Consider the following 12,003-nt stretch of genomic DNA (forward strand, 5'->3'; position numbering starts at 1 on the left):
TGATGTTGGCTGGTACCGTGCAGGTGCGACACATAAAATAAAATAAAGCAGAACAGTTTAATGTATCGATCATTTAAAAACAAAAGTAATTGACAGTGTGGCTGTATGAAATACTGTACCTATATAACCATAATATTTGAGAGGAGTTACAGAACACGGACCTCATACCCATATCATCATTGGTGGTGCTCTCAGCAGAAGGATGGAATTATGTCACTTCTGTTTTAAAAGCCATTTTCATGTACTAACGTAACCTGTACGCGCATGCGCTCTTTGTCCTCAATGAAAAGATGGCGGTGTCAGGCGGAGACGCTGGTGAATCAAGGTACAAAATAGGCTCAATTGTCGGTTGTGTAACTTCCTTTGGGGACCATTTTGACGGAGAAGTGATGGCATACGATTCACAAAGTAACCTGATTGTTTTGAGTATCCTTTTGTGTATAGATTTTTAGTTAAGTCTGATTGAAATCTACCGTGTTTAATGTTTTAGCCGGTTGCGTATTTCGTTCATCAACAGCCGACTCGAGTGCGTTTGATCCCTTTTGACAAGGCAGTCGAGGGAGGTCTAATTAACATACTTTTTACTTTAGAATGGCTATGTATTATAAGTATTGTGTATTTTAATGTGCCTTATACATTCTGACTTTATTCACCATTTATTTGTGTTGATATTTATTAAATAAAATGGTAAAATCAAACGGACCGATTTCTGACTGAATTCGTTTTTAATCACACAACAAATTAAAATAAAAACAAAGAGAAGGGCAGTGAGAATAATTAATAATAATCGTAAATTAAATTACCAATTGTTCCTAAAACTACACATATTTTTACCTCCATCCCCTTGCTGACTATGAATATATTGATTGATGTTTTTGTTTTGTAACTTAAAATATTTCTGTTCTGACTGTACTTGAACTTGATAATAAGACTATTACCCTACTTTATTTCTCACTACGAAGTCTAGACTGCTGTATGCTTTGAGTTAATATTGGCACAGAGTGGCACACTGCTGGTATAGTTCTATTATTAACCTATTATTTTGTTGCTTAATTAAAATAAATATTGTGTGGCTTCTTCTTTAATTCTTCTTCCCCAAGAAACCAAATCAAACATGGATAAACCAACTTTCAATATTCAATTTTTAAATGTAAAAAACCTAAAATCCATTGAGGTTCTTAAAGAAGCAACGGAGGTGCCGCCAGCCTTACCAGCTCTCAATCAAAATAAGGTGAGTAATTTATTCATTGATACTTTCATAAATAATACATGAATATTCATCTAATACATGAACTGACTAACGCATTAATATTTAATGTATTCAGTATTAATTCCTCCAAGGTACCTTCGCACTAGGTCTGTTTTGGGAAATGATATACTGTACCTTGTAAAGAATTAAATGGTGTATATTCAAGAAGTGTAAATATAACTTCAAATTGTATGCCTCGTCTATAAAAAAACATTTTCTAAGCTCATTTTAATATTGTATTTAATCATGGCTAGAGACGTAACAAAACATGTCTACAGAAACGATTTTTTTATTTTGATCTGATGTCTGGTCTGTGAGTGGGAGAAAACGAACAGGAAACATAAGAAAGTTGAACTAGACCTACATAATTTTGCAAAATTGTAAAATATTGGGAGTTTATCCAAAAAACAAATTAAAATTTTCTTTATTTCACAGTTGATAAAAAGAGCAGAAGAAAGTATATTTGAGAAGCAAGAAGCAATTAAATGTCAAGAATTAGGTGTTCCTTCACATGCAATAAAGCTTTATCATACAATTAAAAAAACGTAAGTAATTCGCATATATAACTGGAGTATAATTGTGTCATACAGAAGGTAATTTACTTTATTATCATCAGTTGTCTTTCATTAAATCACTTATTTCACATTTGGTTGTGAACAATGTGTGTATGGTTGTAATAACTAGGTTAATAAACCTAGTAATCCATGTTTACTGTGTAAATAACCCTACTAAACCATGTTTATTAATATTAACCAGTGGCATAACGGCTATGAATGCTCACTGACTAAACAAAGGGGCCTCCAAGCTTGTAGGGCGGGGAGGGAAAATGGGCTTTAAAATATGTCCAAAAAAAGCTAAAAACACCAGAGGCCTTTGGAGGGCCACTTAGTGTTCCTAAACCAGGGGTTACACCACTGTTTTTTACCCTAGTAATATACATGGTTTACTGCGGATACAGTGATATACTGCTGTATTTTTGCTTTACCGCCTTGTCCTTCGGTTGGAATACGTTTACCATATTATAAATTTATACTGTACAGTGGTTAATGGGTTGCTTAAATCTTTCCTTAAGTTATTTACATTGCATTTAACACCTTGCCTGTGAATAATATGCAACATTGTAGGTTTTGAGTTACCCTGTAAAATTCCAAGCAACAGGCTCATATAAATCAACCTACTATTAACCATTGTTCTTTGCACCAGGTTACATTGTCGTTGGCAACACAGAGATATGATTGTACTTGATTCAGTTATTGTAGCGCCACCGTACACATTAGAAAGCTGTAGCAGTCAGGACGGGAAAGAGGGCAAAGATTTAGCACAAGTTAAAAAAATTGTAAGTATAGTTAGTGACAGTTTTTAATTTTTATCATTAGGCATCTTACATTATGTTATATCGTATTAGAATTACATCATTACTGTATACCGTATTTATTCGAATAAATGAGGAGGCATTTATTTTTTGGCTGTAATATGGTAACATGTATAATCAAATAAATACCCCCTAGATATGAACAAATACAACACAATTGATAGTGATAAAATACAGTCAAAATGCTTGATAAATTGTAGATCATGTCAACCAATGTATTGTACTACAAATAGAAGAGTGTTGTATTAGAATATTGTGTATACAGTATATGCATGTGACAGGGGCGTTATTCTAGGAAATAAATAAAGGCACTTGGCATTTATTGGAGTGGAGGGTGTTTATTCAAATTGAAGTTCTATTGTGGGGGTGCGTTTATTCAAAGCGGGGCGTTTATTATAATGAATACGGTATTATGTTTTATTTAAAGTATTAAAAGGCAATATGAGTACAGTACTGTATATTGCAACTATTGCTTATACACAATATTTCATTTTGTATCTATTTTGCTTTGGAATAATTTAATCCTTTTCAGTGAGTCCGTGAAAAACAAATATACTAATTGGAAAGTAAATTCTGATTCATGATTCTCACAAGTAACAGGAACAGAAATGTGTTCAGATCCACCCACATTCAAAGTCTTCCATCTTGCTTTCAGTAATACTAGTTGTTTTAAAGCCTTTTACCCAAACTAATTTCAACATAGCATCTGCCCTCTGACCCACCCAGGCACAGTTTGCTTCACTTCCTGAAAACAAAAACTGTTACTTGCTTTCTTTACAGATTGAAAAACACATGCGAGATCAACAGACTAAGAGTGGTACTTAAACAAACCAGTAAACTCAGGTGAATAAGAAAACAAACAAAAAACAACAAAAAAAGGTATCTTCCAAAGACAATGGCACGATTACTGTGCCATATCTGGATTGTATTGCTAAATATCAGAATCTGTTGAAGCTGGTGTTTTGAGGGAAGTGTTTGCATGGTGCTATAATCGGGCCTATTTCACGATTGTTTAACTGAATGGTGTGCAATAGGCCTGGCCAGTTTACGCTTCACCCCTGAAATGCGTTCTATCCTCGGATATGCAAGACGGACCAAGAGGCTTTTGGTAATACAATGGTCGGAACTTGCTGATGTTATCGGCCTATGAAAACCATTGCTGTAGGAGATCCTATGTACATCTAAAATCTTTTCAATAGATAAGGGTTGCTCTACTTTGTTCTTACGCCTTCAAACAAAAATTTGGTCAACCTGTACAGCTTGAAACGACGTTGTTTCAGAGCTAGCTTTGTGTTTTTGTTCCGCAATGGTTGATCCGTACTTGAAAAATCAATGAATGAACATAAAGCTACATTGTGGAGAAAGATGGTTCTAAAAATCATTAATTAAAAATTGATAAACTTATGAATATTCATGAATGCTATTACAATAATTATGAATATTTATAAATGGAATGTCATATGTCATTGATAAAAAAATTAGCTATCTTACTGACACATGGATATTCATAGTACAAAATATTGAAATAAACTCATGAATATTTACAACTTTGAATAATTAATTTATGAATATTCATGAGTTACTACTAGTGGCATGTACCTGTACAATGTGTAAAGCTGATTTTCCACTAGGCGAATTAATTCACGCAAATCAAAAGCATCGGCTTATATGCATGCATATTCATGTTTCCATCTTCCAAATCCTGCGACGAATTCTAAATTTTTTAGTTCAAATTGTTTCTACTTTTTGCGAAGCGATAATTTGCGCAAACAATCAAAGCTCGAGAAATCGATCAAGACCAATCATGCGAATCGAAAAGCTCAGCAGACGAATATCTTCGTCTAGTAGAAAACCGGCTTAATGCATGTATATTGATATGTACAAGCAAGGTGTGTAAGGTATAGCCTCACTATTTATTGAGGTATGGAGCGCAAAGAAGGTCACAATATGGAAGATACAACCTGGTAAAGGATTAAACTCAATGATTCCAGCTGCTGTCAGCGCTGTGGCCGAGTTTTCCAGGTTATTATTTATTAAGTTTCATTTTTTTTTCATTCCCGGTTTAAATGGATTGGTTTGTTAATTTACCAACATCTTTAAAATAGTCTTTGAAGGAAACATTCAAATGAAATGAATTTGAAAATAAAAACATTAAAATATACAAAAGGGTTATGAGATAAAACATCTCAGATCAAAATAAAAGTGACATTTATATAGACACATTTGTCAAACATGTTTTATTGGTATCATGTTCCATTTCGATATTTCTGATGCATTACCGTCGTTTTTCATGTGAACCTGCTTTTGTTGTTTTCCATATACTTTTTCCCCTGTGTGCGTTATTTTATTGTTTACTTGTGCGTTCTTTATTGTTTTCATAGTGTGCTTTTGTTGTTTCCCAAATACGTTATTTTTTCCTATTGCGTTATTTTATTGTTCTCGATGCGTTCTTTTATTGTTATACCTGTTATTGTTATTACTGTATTTCCTTTTTGGAAACGCATCGTGAACCGCAAGCCTTACGCTCTGTTATTGTTATAAACAAGAGACAAACACAGTTTCGGATGCCATGGTGTAGATGTGTATTTCACAGAAACAAGCGATACTTGTATCAAGTTAGTATGACGTCATCACATCTACGTAAATGTGAGGTCATTATTTGTTTGTTTGTTTTATCTTTATACTGGGTGACTTCTTCAGTCAAAGACTGATCTCCCAGAGGGCCCAGTTGGTGATCAGTGGCTGTGATGTACTAATACACCAGGGTAACCCCCTACTCGTCTCGAAAGATGTACTAGGTTCTTTAAAGTGCACACGAGCAAGTTGTGTACACTGGACCTACGGTTTATAGTCTTTATCCGAGAAGACTCGTTCTACCACCAGAACCATGGAGTGAGTGAGCCTCGAACCCCTGCCGATGTTATGGCTACGTGATTACGGTTCCACTGTCTTAACCGCTCGGCCACTCACTCAGATATCAGATATTGATGACATAATAATAATAAGATTTTTATAGCGCACATACCACTCCAGAGTGCTCAAGCCATGTTGATGTGATGTCATTATATCTTTGTAGTTGTAAAACCATTTTATGATTTTAATGCATCATTTATGTTCCATATGAATCCGGTTCGCTGGTCGTAGGAACTCCGTAATGATTTTATATACTTGCACGATTTTCTATCCGGAATCCGGGCCCATTGTGAAGACGTAGATTTAATGGTTACAGGCCTAACGTAATAATCGTTCCTTTCGATAGGTAACCACGACATAACTATATTTTGGTTTTTAATTGAAAATTGTGACCATCTGATGTAATATTATGTCGCGACTTGTAATAATTAAGCGAAGTACATCCGTGGTCACACTAAGCCCGTCGCAGACGCGGCCTAATTACTTATCCGCGGGGCAGCCGCATTAATTGACGTTTCTGAGCTGGATATGGCGAATTATAATTACTGTAGTCTGTATAGGCCTTTTTGTCTTTATTCGTATTGCTGTACAGTATTATACAACAGCAATGATCAGTATTGTAGTGGGGAAGTTTGAAACTTGAAAACAGGACGCTGAGCTCCAGAGACCAAAGAGGGGTGTATCTGCGCTGCGGCTGCTGCGATACGATCACGCCCCCGCGCAGAATATGTACATATTAAAGTACTGTTGACATAAGATCAAAGGAATACGAGTCCCTATATTGGCAAGGCGAGTTCAGTGGTTTGTATAACGCCACTACGTATTCGCGTGAGTGGTCAAATTACCTGCGTTGCACGCGTAGGTCGTCCTCTAGCATTGCTTCCTAGTGGGAGTGACCATATAAATGACCACGTTTAGTCCGTGTGTTTCAATAATAAATTTGCCGTCTTGTCAGTCATTGCAATATTATTATGCTGAAAAAAGCTTACTCCTTTTACAGCGCAATCTTTTCCTGGTATTATATGTAGTTTTCCGAATCGGTAATCTTCGTTCATGTACAATCTTGAATAAGGCACGTCGGTATAATCTTTTAAGATTTCGTACTGACCATTCTGTTTTAGTCGATCGTAAACACAGACATATTCAATGCAGGGAGATGTAAAATACATCTCCTTGATCAATGGAGTCCGATTTAGTCATTATACAATAGATTGTTATTTAAGCTAGATTTAATCGTAAGGAACCGACTACATGTGTGGCCGCCCTTCCTAACCCTTCGTAGAATTTTATATTTATAGCACTAACTTTTAAAATAGCGTTGTTAAATGGTGATACTAGGGCGTTTGAGCGAAGTCTAATCTTATTGGACCAATAATTTATTGTACGATAATTCGGTCAAACCTTGCATACGGATTAAAATCAATAAAATAGTCATCAATAGAATAAAAGTATGACCATGGGGGATTATTAGAAACCTCCATGGTAGGGCACGATTCCCAAAGACCTATAACTGGTCAGTATGGTTTATCCTGTCAGATTAAGTAGGTTTTTAACGAACTATAACGTCTCTATGGTCAAGATTACAGGTGGATTATTTATTAATTTTAGTTCAACGGATTTAATTAGGTGAAGTTAGAGGAACACTATTTTTAGAAAACTATAGTAATAGTCCTGAACAGGGAGATGAGCGACCCTGCCCACCGATGAGTTTCGGGATCCCTTTGACCCGGAGGGAGAGTACCCGTCAGTGTCCCTACCAAGGGTTACAGGTCGCAGGTTTTTAGTTGTTTTAAAATTAATTAGTGTTCTTCTCATCAAAATTAATGTCTCATTGTTGTTAGCTATGCAAACAAGTAACAAGTAAGTAAGTAGGCCTAATTGGCGTTTTAGTTTCAAGTTGGATATTGAATGTGTTAGTTATAAGAATACAATTCGATATTTGATAATGATTAGATTAATTTTCGATTGTATAGGTCGAATAACTTGATTTCAGTATTTATTGATCATCTGTGTTTATGGAAGTTTCCAATATTTAATCATTACTTTTTACTACACAGTATAGATCATTTTAATGTGTATTTTGTATTTATTTCTACCGAATTAACCTATTTCTGATCAATGTCGCCCCCTATCACCTTAAAATATATTTTTCAACAGGGGGCGCTATATATTTATCACGTTTGTATTTGATCATAGTCTGATTTGATTAACATGTCAAATCCTTGCGTCGTACAGTCTCAGTAACTAAATTCTGTTCAAAATAAATCATCCGAAACTAGGCTAAAATAGGCAGAGTTTAATTTATTGTAAACAACTTAAAATAACCCTAGAATAAAACAGTTGAACGTTGTGTAACGCCCTCTGTAGTTTGATCTTCTCAGAACTTTTCTTTGAAATTGTTCAGTATTTTTTAAGTGTGAACTAAAAAATCAATATTTATACAAGTGAATATGCATTTCCTTTAACTGTCTTATGAAGTAATAACACCTGGTAATATTCTTTTTTTTCACGTCGAGTTACTCTAGCTTATTTCTACAATACGATTGAGAGTAATGCTTGATGCAAACTCGTCACGTGTGATGTTCTTATCCTCAATATATCATTGAAGTATTTCAATTCTTTATATTAAATTATTGGTCTACTAAAACTTAAATTATATTTTCTTTATCATCATTGATGCTTCTTTTAACGAGTAATTATATCCCATGAATTGTTGCCAGACTATGCCTTTTGCGTACTGCGTTGTTCTCCCGCGTAAATATTGACCGTTCAAGTTACTGTTATGACAACTTGTATACCACCATGCACCTGTGTAGTCACGGGCACAGTTTCCGGTCCATCTATCATTGTCCCGGTCAAAGGTTGAAAACTGCATCCCGCTGTGCGTACTCAATCCATCACCTGTAATTAAAAGTACTGTAATTTGCATCATTCGTTTTAACATTTTAATTATTATATGTAATATATGCAAATATTTGTAGTGCATATAATTAAAAAGTACCTGCATCTCCATGATAACGGCCAACAGTGAGAGTGTAGTTTGTCGCCTCAGACCCAACAAAAACTACGTCATAGAAAGCATAGGCATGGGTACCTGCCCAGTTCATCAATTCCACCCTAAGCCTGTAACGCTCCTGTTGTATGATGTTGTGAAGGTTTTCTAGGCCTAACCAATGTTCTGCTCCGGTGATACCAAATCCCTCTTTGTATGACTGCCAGTCGCGGACGAAGTTGATACCTCCATCAATTCGTCGCTGAAACACCTTATTTGGAAATAAAAGAGTGGAGATATAAAATACGTGTTTATTATGATAATCATATGATGACGAATAGTGAGAGAAAATATTTAATTGTCAGATGGGCTAAGTCCTCTTCCGCCCCTTTTAAAGGTGAGAATGAGGAGAAAGGAATTTGTAGGAAATGTTTCCAAAACTTGTTTAAAAAATGAGATTAAGATGTTTTACAAAATGTTGATGGCGTTGGAGCTGCATTAAATAAAAATACACCGGTAAATAATGCTTTCCGAGTTGTGTTACTCACTCATGTACAAGGTCATTGTCATTTATTTAATCCCTGTATACATATTACAAAAAAACCTTGTCATATGAGTTAATGTTGAGATTGGGCATGTATCTGAAATGGTCTAGGCCTATAAGTTGAGTCGATGTAATAGGATGTCTGCACTGAATGTCTGTATCGGTTAACCTCTAGCCAACTAGCTCCATAAAGCCTGGTTGCGAATTCCCATAAACCAATACTTTTTATTTGTACAAATAAAATCTTCCGGTGGAAGGGTTTAAGCAAGTTGATCATAATTCTAGTGAGTTGAGATTGTGGCAGTAGCTTGGTTCACACACAAGGACGTAAACGCAACGCAAGTAATTTGACCAATCACACAAGCAATGGATTATTCGCTATCGCTTGTCATTTGGTCAACTCGGCTAATTTGCGATTACGTGGTTGTTGTGTTACGTTCTAGTGGGAACCAAGCTTTAGTGGAAGAATTATTAAATAGGTTGAGTAATAATTGATACTAACAGTCCATCCACCACCGTCTTGCTGCTGTTCGCAGTACACTCTCGTTGGTTTGCACTCATTTACTGAACATGGATATACTGTGTAAACTCCGTTTACTCCTCCACCTGTATCCCGGATGTCTTCACAGTCACGTGGTAGTGGAAACATTGCTATGGAAAAGTAGAATGTGCAGTTATGAATTAATTTGTTTACATATTCAATATGGATTCTAGAACTTGTTAGGAAAACGTTTTATATTGAAAACAGAATTATTATACTATAAGTAATAGGTGACATTGCAAATAGCTAGTTCCTTCACATGAAAAACGATTCCAGAAATATAACAACGAAACTATAACAAGAAAGTTTCGTTCTTGTCTATTGACGTCAGTGTTGAATATTATTACAACTGTTGTTTCATTTGTGGAGATTATGAATTTAGACTTGGATAAACTAGAAAGGTCAAACGCTACTGTGGACGTCTGCCGGCATTATATGGCAGTCATGCGCAGTAGTTATATACGATTATACGATTTTTTAAGTTTTTGCAGAATTGATATGCAAATTTGACAAAATGAGCAAGTACTGTGCTTACTGAAGCTTGGTTTCCCACTAGGACGCAACGCAAGAACAAAAGCGCAACGCAAGAACAAAAGCGCAACGCAAGTAAATTGACTAATCAAGTGGTGGATTATTCTAATTACGTCTTAGTTACGTTACGTCCTAATGGGAACCAATGCATATTACGTACTAGTTCTAGTTCTACATTAATGTGTTGTGTTTATTTTCGGTATTTGTTCTGTTACGGTCGGTTCTTTCCACTTTTCTTATTATTTTATTGAAAGGATGGTTCAATATGTAGGTCATGTCCTTCTTTATGTGATTCTAATTACAGACCAAATTATAACAAACAATATTTAAACAATCTCTTGATTGGAGACTAAACAGTGCTGCAAACATCGCAGATTGATTTCACACAGACAGTTCTTCTTACATACATTATGACAATACTGTAACGTACAGTGAAAGTCAATGAATGAATGATTCAGATACGGTTGTTTATCACTGTTTAATACCAACGTCATTGGGTGTGGTGTGCCATTGCAATTAAATTATAATAATTGATAATATATTATAATAATTAAATTCATTAACTACAAATCCGTGGGTCAACGAATTAGTGTCGTTACGTAAGCGGTATGTGTCCACAAGCATAATAGTCTGAGAAATACGTAAATTAATTCAGATTTGTTCAAAGTGTTGAGTTAACTACTTTGATTCCTTATTTTAATTTAAAGTAGTTTTAGTGATTGTATTTATATTTTTACTGTTATCACTGTACGTTTAAATCGAAGATGACCTACCGTAACTGCAGCTGACATGACACGAAATGTCAAATATGATATAAAAATGATATATTGAATCTTGCAAGTTACTTACCACCTAAAGGACCCCATACTCTTGGGCAGCACTCCCATGTCCTCCAATATGGCGTCGTTGTATTTTGGTGACATGCTACCAGGTTAAAGACAGCAAACAAGAGGAGAACAGCTACCATCACGTTCGCGGCCATGATTGCTAGTTGAAATCGTTTTACGTACAAGCCGGCTCTTCAAGACACCGCTTCAATTGGACGCCACCCAAACTCGCGTAGGAAGACCGTAACATACATTTCCGCTGTGACAAATACTCTATCCAATCAAGGCAATTTCTTTTTCCTGTCCGCGCTTAGTCACTTTTGTGACTTTTGTTAAAGTAGTCCCTTGAATTTACAATCTTCATCCGACTTTTCCACAAGATTTAATTTAGAGTGGTAATTTGATTATAAAACACTACCGCAACGTTTATATTTTTGGATAATGTTTTCCATTGTGTTAACAAAGAAAGTAACCATTCTAACTGTCTTTAATAAATTCCTGCCGACGTAAATGTGACTTCAATCTCATATTTACAAACGATAATTTTAGTGAAAATGTAGAATATAATGGTTATGATAAATTTAATTAATGAAAATATTTAAATCCTTGTAAATATCATACTGTTTCAATTTTGTCATTTATAGAAAATCAAGAATATTTGTTATTCTAAAAACGTAATTCAAGTCATACACTTTCAATTATAAACTTGGATTACTTTCACTTTTTACTTAATTATTAAATTGATAAAATTATTTTCTTTTTATGACAAAATCATTCATATAAATGTTTATTTATTTCCATTTATTATATCATTTGTATATAATACATAGAAAAGGTGTTTTTCTTTTAGATAATTTGTAGGTCTACAAAAACATTCTTTCTCATTCTGACCAACTTTACTCGACAAAAACTTAACCACACTTTTTTATAAGGATATTAGCACTTTACTTTTAATTGACGTCAAAATATACTCCTTGTACTTCCTTAAAAAGCTAAATTTAACTTGGTGTTGTAGGTTACTCACTTACGTTTAG

The 12,003-nt window shown here is 34.8% G+C and overlaps 2 protein-coding genes across 2 annotated transcripts; one reads left to right on the plus strand and one right to left on the minus strand.

The window, feature by feature from the left end:
• Positions 1-289: 289 nt before the first annotated feature.
• Positions 290-4,839, plus strand: LOC140047406 (protein LSM12 homolog A-like). The gene is made up of 5 exons (XM_072092426.1): positions 290-426; positions 1,101-1,231; positions 1,685-1,794; positions 2,453-2,585; positions 3,402-4,839. Exons 1-5 carry the CDS (start codon positions 291-293, stop codon positions 3,444-3,446), a joined length of 555 nt encoding a protein of 184 aa, XP_071948527.1. The 5' UTR covers position 290; the 3' UTR covers positions 3,447-4,839.
• A 2,976-nt stretch (positions 4,840-7,815) lies between these two features.
• On the minus strand, positions 7,816-11,178 carry LOC140047415 (fibrinogen C domain-containing protein 1-like). Its single transcript, XM_072092436.1, has 4 exons — positions 10,992-11,178; positions 9,573-9,721; positions 8,536-8,797; positions 7,816-8,435 (listed from the first exon to the last, which is right to left on the minus strand). The coding sequence occupies exons 1-4, from the start codon at positions 11,122-11,124 to the stop codon at positions 8,188-8,190; spliced, it is 792 nt and encodes a 263-aa protein (XP_071948537.1). The 5' UTR covers positions 11,125-11,178; the 3' UTR covers positions 7,816-8,187.
• Positions 11,179-12,003: the final 825 nt, after the last annotated feature.

Source organism: Antedon mediterranea, chromosome 1 (genome assembly GCF_964355755.1).
Source record: "Antedon mediterranea chromosome 1, ecAntMedi1.1, whole genome shotgun sequence".
NCBI lineage: Eukaryota > Metazoa > Echinodermata > Crinoidea > Comatulida > Antedonidae > Antedon > Antedon mediterranea.